The sequence below is a fragment of the Rhipicephalus sanguineus genome, chromosome 4 (genome assembly GCF_013339695.2).
Source record: "Rhipicephalus sanguineus isolate Rsan-2018 chromosome 4, BIME_Rsan_1.4, whole genome shotgun sequence".
Lineage (NCBI taxonomy): Eukaryota > Metazoa > Arthropoda > Arachnida > Ixodida > Ixodidae > Rhipicephalus > Rhipicephalus sanguineus.
In genome coordinates, this window is record NC_051179.1 from 114,955,667 (window position 1) to 114,971,410 (window position 15,744).

Genomic DNA, 15,744 nt, shown 5'->3' on the forward strand with positions numbered 1-15,744 from the left:
GGAGCGAGCGTCCATTCCTTAGGAATGGGCCCTCGCCTGTTATAAAAAAAACGTAAACACACATTTGTTCGGCGTAGTGATGCATACTTAGCCGGTGCGCGTCACATAAATCGGCAAGTTTTCACTTCACAATTGACGTCGTACATCCTTGTGCGTGTAGGGCCCAAATACTGACCAATAACGCAGGACTAATGCCGCCAAAGGCCTAGTATTGCAAGGAATATAGCTTCTTTTATTCTGGCTAATAATGCCGAAGCATGCAAGTAAATGTCGTTTTCGGAGCGGTCGTCTTCGCAGCTTTCGTTACATCGTGGGGCAGACAGGTTAGCTGGGAATTTAAAACGACCTGAATCCGGGCTTGTTGGCATTGCTTCATTCAGGGAAACAGCACGAGAATGAACGGGACACTTGAAAAGACGACGAAGAGCCCGGACTACCAACATCTGCGTGTTGGTAGTCCGGGCATACCCGAAACGCATACCCGAAAAAAGCTAAGGGGCGTGGGTGGGGGGTGCGGTGGCGTGTATAAATTGGGAATGGCCGGAATGACGCGGAATTGCTAGGAATGGCTCTCATGCATTGCTAATGATGGAGTTGTAATCTAAACAAATTGGAATAATTTTACGTTAGAGCGACCCTCGTGTGCCGTTTCGTGTAACCTATGTCCTCGCTGATCTGTGCCGCTTGTCTCCACTTGCTGGAGCTGCTCATCAAAAGTGCTTGTGTTATTAGTAGTACGTGTGGAACACTATCTGTTGACGCTTAGTGAACACGTAGCCTTCAATCGAGGCTATCTGAATAAACCGAAAGTTTATTCTAACGAGAACAGTAAACGATATCTCGCGTATCGCACTTTTTTTTTATGCGTGGCCTGCAAATAACAAGACGACGTACCTATAAGGCTTCTGCGACCGTATGTATGGTTGCATGCACCTGTCGCGCTTCGCGAGGCATCGCTGTGTGCCGAGCTGGAGCCGAAGCTTTCATTTAACAAGTTGCTTACAGTATTGGCCAGCCGCCGTGCTTAATGATATGCCCCGGCTCACAATTGGGTAAAAATTTGCGAGGAGAGTTGCAACTCTCCTTGCAAAGTTGACCTGTTTCAGTTTGAGACAGGTGCTAGTTGGCGACAGAAGTGAACACACAGCAACAGAGGGCAGGAACAAACAGCCGTTTTGAAGTAACACAGTTGTTATTTCGCGCTACCCTGTTGTGTGTTCAGATCCGTGCGTGTGCGTTACTGTGTGATTATCGAACAGAAGCTCCTTATAGCGGCACCCGTTTGTCCCCTGTATGTAGTGTGTAACCAGTCTTAACGCTAGTACCAGATCTTGATCTCCAAGGTGGTGCCGGTGGGAGGTTTCTCCTGTGCGTTTTTGAACAATAAAAAATTCGCAGCGTGCGCGTTAACTGAAAGCCGACTTCTGCTGTCTCTCATTCCCCATTAGCAGCCATTGGCATGTTCCAGTAGGAAACGTTAGTAGAAGTGTAAGTGTTAGCTAAAAGCCGACTTCTTCTGTCTCTCATTCCCATTAGCAGCCATTGTTTACCTCCAAGGTAGTGCCTGGTGAGATTTCTCCTGTGCGTGATTAAACAATAAAAATTCACAGCGTACATGTAAAATTAAAGTGAGCTGTAAGTCGCCATGACTCTCATCGACCCTTTAGTATAAACCGGCCCGACCTCACGTCGTTGATGATGTACTGGGCGTGAAGCTGCGCGACGCCGCCGCCAAGATCCTGCCGTACGAGAGCTTCACCCCACTCATCATCATTCACCCCGTGGATATGCTGTGGAATTTTTTTCCTTATGTACAATTCCACCTTAAAGCGTTTTGAAGAATACGGGCCCTGATTTAGAGCGCGCTAAAATTTGCCCTCTAGATGTCGCTTGTATCTGTCGACGATTTATACGCAGGACAAAGCTAGTCCATTCCACATAAAGGCTTCTTATCTTTATTGTTGAACAGCGACATAACACATTGCCACTTTTTTGCCACATTCATAGGGCAGCAAGATATCGTGAGAACGATGTGGCAAAGGGCAGCGCGCGTGTCCTTGCCCCTTCGCATAGAGCGGACGAACTACGAGCTTGCGAACACCGCGGTGGAAGCGTGTAGACGGAGAAGCATGCCAACAGAGTCAACGAAGGATGAGATAACGAGTAACAAGGCCATTTGTATGTGGAAGCCACCGAAAAAAAAAGCCGTTTGTGCAAGATTAGTACCGAAAACTAGTGTTTACAGAAACTAAGTGTACAGAAACTAGAAACTAAAACTAGTACAGAAAACTAGTCTGAAAAGTACAGATAACATATACAGCGCCACTGCATGTATACCTACATATCAATGGCAGCGACGACTCCATTAGGCACCGATGAGATCTTGTGACAGGTTAGAAGTGGCTTATTGCTATACACGTGCAGGAAGATTTTATTCGAGAGCATATCCGCTGAGGGTAGTACCTTATCGTGGAAACAAGACATAAAGCTCCTTAGAGATTACGCACTGCAATGACATTCGCTGTGTGTGGACGAAGCTAGCAATAAATGTGGACATGCAATACGTAGAAGGAAACATAATGAGAGAAAGATGCAGATTGTTTCGGCGCGATTTCAAGAGCACCGGATGCGTTTGTTAACACTGGCGATGCTTCGTTTATTGTACTTAGTGTAATGCTTCGATGTCATTACAATAAGAAGCATTACAATACCATTATTATTTTCTGGTACAATAGGGACATTTGTGCGGTAGAAATTAGGTACTTTTGCTGCGCGCGCATATTTTTATCATTATTTACTCAAAAAAAAGCAACACACGACATGGTCCGTCGACTTCTGACACTGTGCTCTGGCATGCACTAGTGCGCAAATTTCTCTGGGTAGTGTGAACGGTATAGTACATAACACAACGCAAAATTATTGTCCTGATTTCTGTGGTATGTATACATTAGACAGTGTTACACGACAGATATCATTACAGTAAAAGAGGTTGTATGGATGGAGTTTGGTCTTACGGCATTCAACCGCAACGCAAAGGCTTCGGTACAGAGAGCATTCGCGGAGTGCATTGATCAGCATAGCTGTTTTCCTTCCTCTGCATATGTATTCTTTGTATAATAATTATCAGTATTATTATTGGATGGTCCTCTTTGTAAGTGAAGCAAGCTAGGGCTTATGACTAATATGTAATAATACTAATATTACTGGGAGCTCGCTGCAGCGAATGAAGCAGTTACGTGTGATTTCTTTCCGTATGTGCATCTCCAATGAAGAGGGAGGAGGAAAAAGAAAAGGAAAGGGGGAAAGCAGGGAGGTTAACCAGGCACCTGTGCGGTTGCCTCCTACGGGCCTGCGTGCACGCCTTCCACTACTGTACAGCGCTACCACGACATGCGCGTCTGCGCATTTATGGATCAATTCCTGCCGTCGTTCCCTCCTCTTTCTACTCCCCTTTCCCACTCTAATGGAGAGGCAGTATCATTACTCCTATTGCCCTAAGTAGTGCGAACGCACAAAAATTTCCACGCTAATATACATCATCACCACCATCATCATCATCATCATCATCAGCCTCTCTACGCCCACTGCAGGGCAAAGGCCTCTCCCATGTTCGGCTAATCACCCGGTCCTGTGCTTTCTGCTGCCACGTTGTACCTGCAAACTTCTTAATCTCATCTACCAACCTAATTTTGTGTCTCCCCCTCACGCGTTTGCCATCTCTTAGAATGCAGTCAGTTACCCTTAATGACCACCGGTTATCCTGCCGACGTGCTACGTGCCCGGCCCATATCCATTTCTTCTTCTTGAGTTCAACTATGATATCCTTAACCCCCGTTTGTTCCCTGACCCATTCTGCTCTCTTCCTGTTTCTTAAGGTTACACCTATCATTTTCCTTTCCATCGCTCGCTGCGTCGTCCTCAACTTAAGTTGAACCCTCTTTGTAAGTCTCGAGGCTTCTGCTCCGTAGGTAAGTACCGGTAAGATGCAGCTGTTATATACCTTCCTCTTGAGGGATAGTGGTAGACTACCATTCATGATTTGATAATGCTTGCCGAATGAGCCCCATCCCATCCTTATTCTTCTAGTTATTTCACTCTCATGGTTCGGCTACGTGGTTACTACCTCTCCTAAGTAGACGTACTCCTTTACAACTTCCAGTGTCTCGCCACCTATCGCAAAGCGCTGTTCTCTGCCAAGATTGTTCCACATTACTTTAGTTTTGTGCATATTAATTTTCAGACCTACTCTTCTACTTTCCGTATCCAGTTCAGTAATCATGAGCTGTAATTGTTCTCTCGCGTTACTCATCAATGCAATTTCATCACCGAGTCGCAGGTTACTCAGATACTCTCCATGAACTCTTACCCCTAATTCTTCCCAATCAAGGGCCCTGCAAACCTCCTGTAAACACGCGGTGAATAACATTGGAGAGATTGTGTCTCCCTGCCGTACGCCCTTCATTATTGGGATCCTGTTGCTTTCTTTATGGAGGACTATAGTGGCTGTGGATCCGCTGTAGGTTTCTTCCATTATATTTATATAGGCTTCGTCGACGCCCTGATTCCGCAGTGCCTGCATGACTGCTGATGTCTCCACCGAATCAAATGCCTTCTCGTAATCTATGAAGGCTATGTATAGGGGTTGGTTGTATTCCGGGCATTTCTCTATCCCCTGATTGATAGTATGAGTACGGTCTATTGTTGAGAAGCCTATACGAAATCCTGGCTGGTCCTTCGGTTGATTGAACTCTAATGTCGTATTAATTCTGTTAGCAATTACTTTTTTAAATAGCTTGTAGACAAGGGACAGTAAGCTGATGGGCCTGTAATGTTTCAGGTCCTTGACGTCCCCTTTCTTATGGATCGAGATGATATTGGCATTCTTCCAAGATTGTGGTATCCTCCCCGTCGAGAGACACTTCGTATACAGGGTGGCCAGTTTTTCTAACATAATCTCTCCACCGTCTTTCAACAGGTCTGATGTTACGTGATCCTCACCAGCTGATTTACCTCTTTCCATTCCCTTTAGGGCTTTCTTCTCCTGTCAATACTGGTGGGATGTCAGATCCCTCTGGGCAATTACTGCTTCTTACGTTATCATCCTGACTGTCTCGGCTGCTGTACAGATCTCTGTAGAACTCTTCCTCTACCTCAACTATTCTATCCATACTCGTTGTGACCTTGCCTTCCTTGTCCCGTAATGCATATATCTGATTTTTACCTATGCACAGTTTTGTCATCATAGATTTGAGGCTTCTTTCGTTCTTTATAGCATGCTCAATTCTCTCCATATTATACTGTGTTACGTCGGCTACTTTACGCCTATTGATAAACTTCGAAAGGTCCGCCAGCTCTATTTTGTCTGTTGCATTTGAGGCATTTGAGTCCATGTATCATACATACATGGTCTCGTAAATTTAGTTCGACAGACAGCATATTTTGTCGAACGAGCGAGCATGCAACAGGTGTTTTTGCACTATTTACTTCCTTCTTAGAAAGGAAACAAGATAATGTCGAAGGTTTATCGTCAAGAGAAGTTCGAAACTAAAGAAAAAATACACGAACCCGTGTGTCCACCTCTCATTGAGGGAGCGCTTCGCTCCCTGACACGGTGGAAGGAAAAAAAGAATGCAAAAGCAAGTCCAAGGCCGTGTCGAGCGCCAACGTGACGTGCATGTGGAGACTAACGGCCTTGCGAAACCACCTGCGTAGCTTCCAGCGCGCTAGTTTACAGAGAGGGCCAAAATCGGGCCGGTGGTGCGGTACTGAACTCTATTTACTCTTTGCATTCAAATTTTCTTTATATCTTTGCAGAACACTTCGTGATGTGGTGTATTGCAATAGCGAGATCACTCTATGATTAATCAGAAGGATGTTTAAAAATGGCAAATGAACGGTCCGTTACTATTTTCGTGCTAGAAACGCTGGCTTTGGCATGATTCGTCGTTGCATGACTTCACATCATTTCGAGCCTCGAAGTTTCGTTAACAACTGTCCTGTGCAAATATTTCGACTTACCGTTAGGGAGCAGCTCATCTAACTGGAATATACGTGTACGAAACACGTGCTTCTTTACGGCGTAAGCATAACGACGCTCCTTGTAATGTTAGACTGTTTTCATGTATTATTCTGATCAGGTCAAGCTGCAGTATGCTTCCTGAATATGAGACCCATATCCTAAGTCTCACAGTAAGCACAGTGAAAAACTCTAATGAAAAGCTAGCTAATTCACAAGTTCCTCATTTTATGAAGGGTCGTTCATTGGATATCATGTAACGGTGGGGCGCCGTAAATCTCGTAGGAGTTATAAGGGGGCCGCTGTGTCATTTTATGTCGCAGGAACATGTAAGCCTGAGAAATGAAAAAGTGCCGTGCATGCACCCTACATTAACTGGAACTGACACACTACAACTTCATTCTTTCCGTAATATATACATTTCAGCCTTGGCATAGCACACGCCCATGCCTGCACTTTTGTGACGCCAGTATGTGCCATTCCTACTGCATATGGGTTTTCGCTCCCGGAGTGAAAATAAATGGTAGCCGCACGATCTGTAGTGAATGGCTACCTATCCCTGCGTGTTCAATGCTCTGCTCAACTTACCACAACATAATCTGTGTTCTGCGACGCGCTCGCTCCATTAAATCTTGTGGACGCAACAGTGAATAAATAAGCAAATAAATAAATAAATGAGTGAATGAATGATTTTCGAAGCATTCTTTTCGCTCACTGCAAACACACATTTTGTTTTTTTGCTGCTGTGGCTACAAGAAAAATACGGCGGTGATAGAACAGATATCTCCTACCCCTGCTATTAGAAAGCTATTTTCAATGATATTTTTCCAGAAATTTGAAAGAGGTCGAAGGATTTATCATTATCGGAGTCAATTGCCTCACAAATCGAAAAAAGCGCGTCAGATCGAAACGCCGCTACTGATTTATATCAGCTATTAGCCAATAGCTGCAACCTGTTATTTGACGACATATAGCTGGCGCCCCGCCCACCAAAATGAGTGAGACCGGGACCTCTGCATGGAAAGGGCTCTTGAAAAGCGGCAATTTCGCGCTCCGTTTGTCAAGTCTGCGTACCGCGCGTGCCTACAAAAGTTCACCAAGCTGCTCGCAGAATCTGTTTTTTTTTAACAAGCCCGAGGGCTGGTTCAGGATTACTTGAACACCATTCTTATTACTTCTAAAGAGACAGGGCGTGCAAACAAGGACACAAGAAAGAAGTCAGGACACCACAAACGCCGACTAACAACTGAAGAGACGCACAACGGCTGAAAAGAAAGAAGGCACGAAAACTTATCTGCGCATGCCCATGCAACAGGCGAACCTATCAATATAGCATGGGCATGCGCAGATAAGTTTTCGTGCCTTCTTTCTTTTCAGGCGTTGTGCGTCTCTTCAGTTGTTAGTCGGCGTTTGTGGTGTCCTGACTTCTTTCTTGTGTCCTTGTTTGCACGCCCTGTCTCTTTAGAATGAATACTTACCAACTAGCTCAGCTCTCTGTTATTCTAAGATTCTTATTACCTCTGGCATCTTTATCTTACAGGCGTTGCGACGGGGAGTTTGTGCACAACTGATGGGCAAATATATTGACATTATAATTTCACTTTTTCTCACAAAAAGCGCGAGCCATATGTCACATCGTAATATCCCGGAACCAGTTGTACTCTATCACCATAAAGAGATCATTAGGTCTTCGTTAACATCGTGCAACATGAGATATTTTCTTCTTTTTTGTAATGGATATCCCGGTCTTGTCGACGAAATGTGTGCGCACGAAAGCTTAAACTTTCTCGTTAAACCGGTGCTTATGTTTTCACCTAACGTATGAAAATTTAAACGCTCAATTTGTGCAAATGTATGCGCGAATAGTGACGCGCAGTTCCTTTTCTCTTACTGGTCGCCTACTCGTTGCCTAACTATTACCCTTTTATTTATTTAACAGCGATTCTTTGGAACCCACAGCGTAAATGCTACAGCTATTGTTGAAGCCTTCACAGTAACTTATTTGTTTGCTTCTATTTACCACAGCAGAATGAGCGTCGCATGGAAATTGCTTTATGATTATTCGACGATTATTGCATCAAGTATCGGAAGCATAGTGAGCTTATAAACTATTATACGCCCTCAGGAAAGCAGACAATGACGGCGTTAGCACCGTTGTCGGTCGTTTGTCCTGCAATAATGAAAATGTGTATTAAATCTTACAGCAAATGGAATTGCATGACAGTGTGCAATATTGCTTCTTGTAGCACTGAAATGCAGTTATCACAGAGACCTTTATAACATCATAAAGATCATCACCACGGATAAATGTGGGATATGCAGAACAGCTTGATTCTGTTTTGCTCATTTTCTAACACACTTGTTGTGATCGCAGCGCGAAGCTCCCAGAAAATTGCCGCAAATGATTGTCTGAGGCTCATTTCCAGGAGTAATTAGTCAGAGTTCCCAATTCAGCTTTGAACAACAGTGCTACAAAACGCAGCTGGACACGTTTTCGCTTCACGATAATGTGCGCGCACGTCATTGCAGTTTTTCTAATGCTGACATAGTCCTGACCTTGATACGATTATATGTTTCTCTAGAGTAGCCTTCTTAGACAAATAGCTCGGGCTTAGAAAATATAATAACTCCGTGTCGTGCTCGATAATATCTTCGTAAGATTTTTTCTTTGTTTCTCTGTAAAAGTCCATAGGCATTTTAATTTACGCACATTACATGCAATCCGGCACCCTTCTTTGGGGTTATTTTTGAAGACATTTCGTCCATGCTTGTGCTTCTATTTATTGTACGCTTGAATGCCAGGTCTCGAGCACTTTTACGCCAATGAGTATTGGGACTAGCTGCTCATTTTTAATCATATGACGCCGCTATTTGTTCTGCAAAGTACCTTTGCTTCGAGCTTTCTATCCTGAAAAGATGCTGAGGTCGTTTAACCCTACCTTCCTTAATTATTTCTGGTTTTACAAGATAGACCTATGATATTTCTGAAGTGGCAACAGTATTGGTAGAACAAGAGATGCCGCTTGAACCAACCAGTGTTGCGGAATGGGCGCCTCCATTGAATTCCAATTCCATTCCGGGGAATTAGAACTTGCCGCAATTCCATTCCTTTCAATTCCTCGGAATGAAAAAACTTAGCCCATTCCCACTCCGGAAATGGCCGGGCAGTTCAATTCCATTCCTGTAATTCCTTAACGCAGGAAAGGCATCTTGATAGTTTTATCAAGTTAAGAATAAACGCCCCATAAAGCTCTTGTCAACAGATGCCTTACGAACTGCAAAAGTACGCAACATACATTACCAAGGTCGAGGGATAGTAGCTTGGTGAGACATCTCGTTCAGTACAACCACCCTATTTATTCCCATAGGGGCAGTTCTTCCGCTACCTGTAGTATTTGCATGGTCAGCATGTTTCAACAAATTGTGATGTTTTAATATTGTTTAAGCTTAAATGTGTTAATGCTAAAATGACGACATAGCATATTTTTATGCAGACAAAAGTAGCGTTCAAGAAGAATAAGCAGTTTTGCCACGCGTCTGGAGCGGTCGTAAATATGGAGAAAACTAAGATTTGGTTAATGGGGAAGAAAACCCCCTAGATCTGCTGGTATTAGTCGGAACAGTGCACCACTCGAGCACCTTGTGCCATTGTATCGAATACGGAACACTGGGCCGCACTGCTCGTCAGCACTAACGCTTGTCAAGCGCGCCTCGCAAGCATGGATGGGGTGAGGAGAACTTTCTGTGTTTGCCTGTGCGCAGGTATGCACTTTCTTCCTTGTCGCAAATGTTCTTTACGCGTGTCAGGTACTTAACTGCTCGTGAGATAAAGATCAGGCTGTCCATAGAGTATTCGCCACTTCCGTGTGTGGGCATCAATGGGAACCAACGCGCAGGGATAATTTGTTTCTCCCTTCAGTATCTGCTGGGATAATGCATTTGTTTGTACACTAACTTATGCCTCGGTTTATAGTAGGCGCGTTGCTTATAAATGTACCGTGCTTCTAATCAGCCAAGTCACTTTAAAAATACTGCTTTATTGTTAAATTCGAGGCTCTGACTTACTAACGTTTTAAGGTTGAAAAACAGCGCGCAGACGAAAACATGCTCTATTTTCGGAAAAAGACGTCATTCCATTCTCATTCCATTCCGTACAAAAGGCGTTTAATTACATTCCCATTCCATTCCTCCAAGAGTTGTCCCCATTAAATTCCGGGGTCGCGAAAATGTGGAATGATTCCGGATTCATTCCAATTCCGGAGTGGTTACTCCGCAGCACTGGAACCAACGTGTGCATCGAACGTAATGCAAGCTGTTACAAATACACTGCAGGGTGATTCTTTCAACTGGCCTCTTTCACTGGGCTGTAGTATTGTTTAAAATGCTTCGATTTCAATGCGGTTTGCTGTAAAATATTCCGGAGGTGCGCAAATTCAGTGAACCTTACCATTCTTTGTTGTGAACCTGCTAGATGGTCTAGTGGTTAACGTGCTCGACTGCTGGCCCGCAGGTCGCGGCATCGAATCCCGGCTGCGGTGGCCGCATTTTCGGTGAAGGCGAAAATGCTCGAGGCCCACGTACTTAGATTTAGGCGCACGTTAAAGAACCCCATGTGGTCGATATTACCGGAGCCCTCCACTACGGCGTCTCTCATAATCTTATCGTGGTTTGGGACATTAAGCCCCAACAATTATTGTTATTATTATTATTCTTTATTGTGCAACGCAGAAACAAAACAGAATAAATAGGAAATATCGAAAACCGCGACATGCCGCGAAATTCCGTGCAAGTGGGACTGCATACTGTTGAAGTCAGAACAGATTGACTTTTCGGGTGTTCATATCGACATCGGCTGTAGTGTAAGTGATTATAAACCTTCATAACATTTACAAACCTGTACTAGTCACGTTTGGTGTGCTGCTTTGCAGTAAGAGTTTTTGCAACGGTTTATAGGTTCAAGCCTTTCCTCCTTGTACAACCTCTCGCGTTTTTTGTTATTTGTCGTGTATTTTTTTTCGGCGTCCCACATATAAAAACGGCACGGGCCATTCATTCATTCATTCATTCATTCATTCATTCATTCATTCATTCATTCATTCATTCATTCATTCATTCATTCATTTCTTTGTTTTTGCACAGCACCAAAGAGATGCGGTCGCTACAAGTGTCACCGATTTATCGGATTCATGTTTTTCATCTTGAGGGATTTATTTTTCTGCCGGTGGCCAGCCAAGGACGTAATGTGATTCCTTCGCAAAAGTTAAGAGGCTTTCTTGAAAAAAAAAATTAATTCTTATTTCAATAAAAACAGTGGTTTTCGAGGTTCTGAAAATCAACTTTTTAAACGGGATGGGTTTACACGCATGACACCTGGCGTATTGATATTATCGAAACATCTTGTGGTATTCTCGGTTATTTATTTATTTATTTATTTATTTATTTATTTATTTATTTATTTATTTATTTATTTATTTATTCAAAATGCCTTACAGGCCCATTCAAGGGCATTGAATAATGGGGGCATATCAGTATTTAAAAAACAACAATGAAGAAAAATACAGACAATTTTCCCTATTCATGCAATAAGTTAGGAAAAACATCCTTCTTTCTAGCAAAAGCTTTTCCAATAAATTGCCAAATTTTTCCTGGAAAGAAGGATGCTTTTCCTAATTTTTTGTAGGAATAGGTTTTTAGGCATAGGTTTTAACAATTTCAATAGATCGTCACAAAATATTTGTAATAGTACACTTGCAGAAAGACATGTCAAATAACTTTTGTTATCTTTCTTTATTCCAGAGGTGCAGCTACAACCTAATCCCTGTTGAATTAAAGTACTCACTCGCCGCCGTCTCATTCTTTAAGGACTTTGTTTCTGGGTGAACGATTGTGTGGTAAATAAACCGAGGCATCTGTAGTCAGCAGCAATCGAACGCAATGTTGTTCCCTGCTTCACTGATCATCGGCCTTGGCACTAAATGATCAGCGATTACCTGGATTTCACAGCGCTGAAAAAGGTGCGTATACTTAAACCCCGATAAATGCAGGAGCGCAGAAATGAAGAGTCCTGTACTCTGCGCGAATAGCAATGAAAGTTGCGGTTATGCACAAGAGATGACGTTAAGTTCCTGTTCCGGGAAGGTTCCGGATGTTTTATCGCCATAGCGTGCAAGGTGTAACACTGTCCGAGCTGACGAACGTCCATATTCCTCCATATTGCTCGTCTCAATATCTGGACTTACGCACTTCGGAAGGACGCAGCTCAATGCTGCTCTTAGCAACACTCCTTCTTAACACCCTGCATGCTCACTTTCAATCTTGTCGTTGCATCCCACTGCTTATTAAACCTAGACTATATGACGGATTCACGAAACTGCAGAGTTATTGGGCTCACTAAGCATAACAAAACATGTGCATACTGTCACTAGTGAAGCATGTTCTAGCCTCATCGTGGCAAGAATCAAGAACCTTTCTCAAGAGGCAAGAAAACGTGTCTTGAACATGAGATATTCTTATACAATGGCGTCGTACCTGCGCCAGTTATGTTTCTCTGATGCTACGTACTAATTCAACCTATTGACAACTTCAAGGATTAGCTTATTGTGAAGATCAAGCACGGCAGTACAGCTGTGTTCACTGTATCCGCCTAGATCGCCCGCGCTTGTGATTCATCTCATTCGCTGCTATCGCCTGGCTCACATTCCTGAAGTCGTAATGTATCGCTCTATGTCGACAATTGATTTTTTTTTGCTTTTTTTCTTCACCATCATTGACTGTCTATGCATTAGTGTGTGCCAGCCAAATATAGTTTTCTTTAACATGGAACACTTGTTCAGATAAATTGCTTTCAAATCATATTTTCCACTTCGTCAACTCATACCTTAACAAAATATTTATAACGCAAACAGAGAATCACGGAAAAAAAACAAACAAGAAGGGTAGGTTGCCGCCTGCCCTGTCTTTTTGTTTGTGTGGCGCCCACCTGTCGTGTCTCTTCGTTTTACAGCGAAAGGTGTTATGAGATCATTTCACCGGCCGTTTTTGCCGCCGTAGTTGTACGCCGCCGCCGCCGCCGCCGCCGCCGGCGTCCGTAACCAGTATCGCTCGAAATAAGATAAAAAAAAACGAAATAAGGAAAAATTTCATGATGGAACGAGGTTCCAACCTGAGCCCTCTGCGTGGGAGCCCAGTATTCAACCTCTGAGCCATGCCGGTGCTTGAAAGTGCTTTGCAAAAAGGTCCTCTACAGGCTTCATGTCGGGAAGGAACCACATTAGCATATGCAATATAGCGTGGTAGAAGAGTAAAATAAGCACCAAGCGTCGCACAACGGAATTCTGTAACCAGGCGTCACACAATGCGAATTGCGCAACGAGTAGGTTGTTGAATGCTTCGAACCCATTACAAAGGGCTCTGCCATAATTCTTCATCGTCATCAGGCACAGCATCAACAAAGTGCGCTTAATGCCTTACATGCGTTTAGCAGGTACCAACGCTCTCCGTAGAATGACGAAAAATGGCACAGTGCCTGCTGCCCTACTTCTCAAAAATTACAATGATTTATAGCGTAGTGGGTTCCTCGCAAGTGCACTTGTATTTGTTGCCAAGGAAGCCCATAAGCGCATGATCTACTTCCTCGGGGTCTCAGTGAAATTACAATGATTTATAGCGTAGTGGGTTTCTCGCAAGTGCACTTGTATTGGTTGCCAAGGAAGCCCATAAGCGCATGATCCATTTCCTCGGGGTCTCAGTAAAGTTCTTCGCCCCCCCCCTCCGTCTCTCTTCCACGTCAACGTATGTTATACAGCATGACGGGAGAGGGAAATAGCGACCGGGCGTCACCCAATGTAAATTACATAACTGGTGGGCCGTTTAGAGATTCCAACCCATTACAAAGGGCTGAGCCATAATTCTTCATCGTCATCAGTCGTCGCGTCAACAAAGTGCACATAATGCGTTACAGACGTGTAGCTGGCGCCTCGCTCTCCGCAGAATGACCAATAATGGCTTAGTAGGTACTTCCCAACTACTCAAAAATTGTGCTTTATGGCGTAGTGGGTACCTTTCTAGTGTACTTGTATTGTAGCCCCAAGAGAGCTTAACGGGCTCTAGAAACGCCGCTTTTCCAGCTTTCGCTGTGACTGTGCTGCGGTTTCAGCGCAGGCCTGGCGTTTTTCTCCTTGTCCCCCCCCCCCCCCCCTTGATTCTCAGTTTGAGCCGCAGATATTTGCTCGCCCGAAGTAATACTTTGCTAAACTCAATTCAAACCTCGTCTAAAGAATGTGGGACGCGGTATCGTCTGTCTATAGCCTGTGTCCCTGTCTTCTTACGTCATTCTACAATGCTGCCGATTGTTTACTTCAAAAATGGCACGTAGGAGCTTGCGTAGCACCATTTAACATTTATTATTGTCTTACAGGATCGCGCATGAGATGTTACTGCGATATGCTCTTAATTATCCGCGCAGCCACTTTGTTTCATAGGATGTACAGCAAGTGATTTTTATGAAAAGGCTATAAGGTGCGAAAATGGTGTAGTTATACTTGAGCACTTCGCTGACTCTTTTTTTTCTTATATCTTTCACCAAAGCTCGTAGCTGTTTGCAAAATATACTATCTGATCTCATACGTGATCGCCTACTTCCTTGAATGAAGATTAGGGTTGTATTAAATGCGAAGCATTTCTTAGCGAACCTTTCGCACTTTGAGCGTTTCTATCTACGCATCCATCCATCTATCTAGCCGCCTACGTCTGGGTGCTCTATGAGCGCCTCCTTAACAGGGTGTAGACCAATATTGGCATAGGAGGGTAAGTGGATTCAACGAATATGACTGTCCGGCCATGACATGAACAACGTGAAAATCCTGTCGCATATTTCGTCAAACCCTTTCCTCCAGACACTTGTGGCACATACCCGTTTACCACGGCCCGCGGTGTACGGGTATGCGCCACAGGTGATTGACACAACCAACAAACTTTATATCTACACAGGAACGGCGAGAACAGACATTGACAAATTAAATAATAGAGCATTAAGAAAAAAAACACAACACCTCCCCGAAGGGAATCGTGAGGAAATGCGAATGCATTTCTTGCGCCGAGAGTACACAGCGCAGTAATTTTAATGGCGTAAATTAATGACGAGACGAGGATTTGTACCGTAACCATTTATTTACACATTCATCAGAACCTGTTTATGTTGTCATTGTACCTGACGGCCATAATCTCAGCCTTGTGGTCGCCGTTGGCGTTTCACAGCGGCGTCTCGAGCACACATTTCGAGAGGCGCCCAGCCAGCGGACGGGAGAGTGGGGCGCAGGGAGGAGAGAGAGCGAACGGCGAGAGAAGGAGCGGCGAAGCACTGCACCCAATGCCACCTAGAAGGGCGGTGCGGAGCAACGCCAGTGCGGAGCCGGCGCGCGCCCGCGCAAACCGCGGTGAGGAGGCGGAGCGCGCGAAGTCACGTGGGGTGTGACGTCGCTGCGCCGTTGCTACAGACGCTCCTCTCCTTTCCTCGCGCCGTTGCTATGGGACGGCGGATTCAGGGTCGCTTATAAAGTGCATTCGCACTTAAAACCGACATCGGCAGCATTGACCCGATGAATGGAAAGAATAAAGATTAAGAGTCAGCAGTAATCGAACCCAAGCATTCTGCGCGGCAATCAGATATTCTACCACAAAGCCACGCGAGGTCTATAAACTGGTTTGAAAAAAACAGCCTATGCAGGATT

At 44.3% G+C, this 15,744-nt stretch overlaps 1 protein-coding gene across 1 annotated transcript in view; it reads left to right on the top strand.

Annotated features, from left to right (window-relative positions):
• Positions 1-11,923, top strand: part of LOC125756242 (uncharacterized) — a 31,352-nt gene extending 19,429 nt beyond the window's left edge. Inside the window, exons 4-5 of the mRNA XM_049414875.1 lie at positions 7,956-8,009; positions 11,813-11,923. Of these exons, the coding sequence (XP_049270832.1) occupies positions 7,956-8,009; positions 11,813-11,896 (138 nt within the window). The 3' untranslated portion in view covers positions 11,897-11,923. The remainder of the gene's footprint in view (positions 1-7,955; positions 8,010-11,812) is intronic.
• Positions 11,924-15,744: the final 3,821 nt, after the last annotated feature.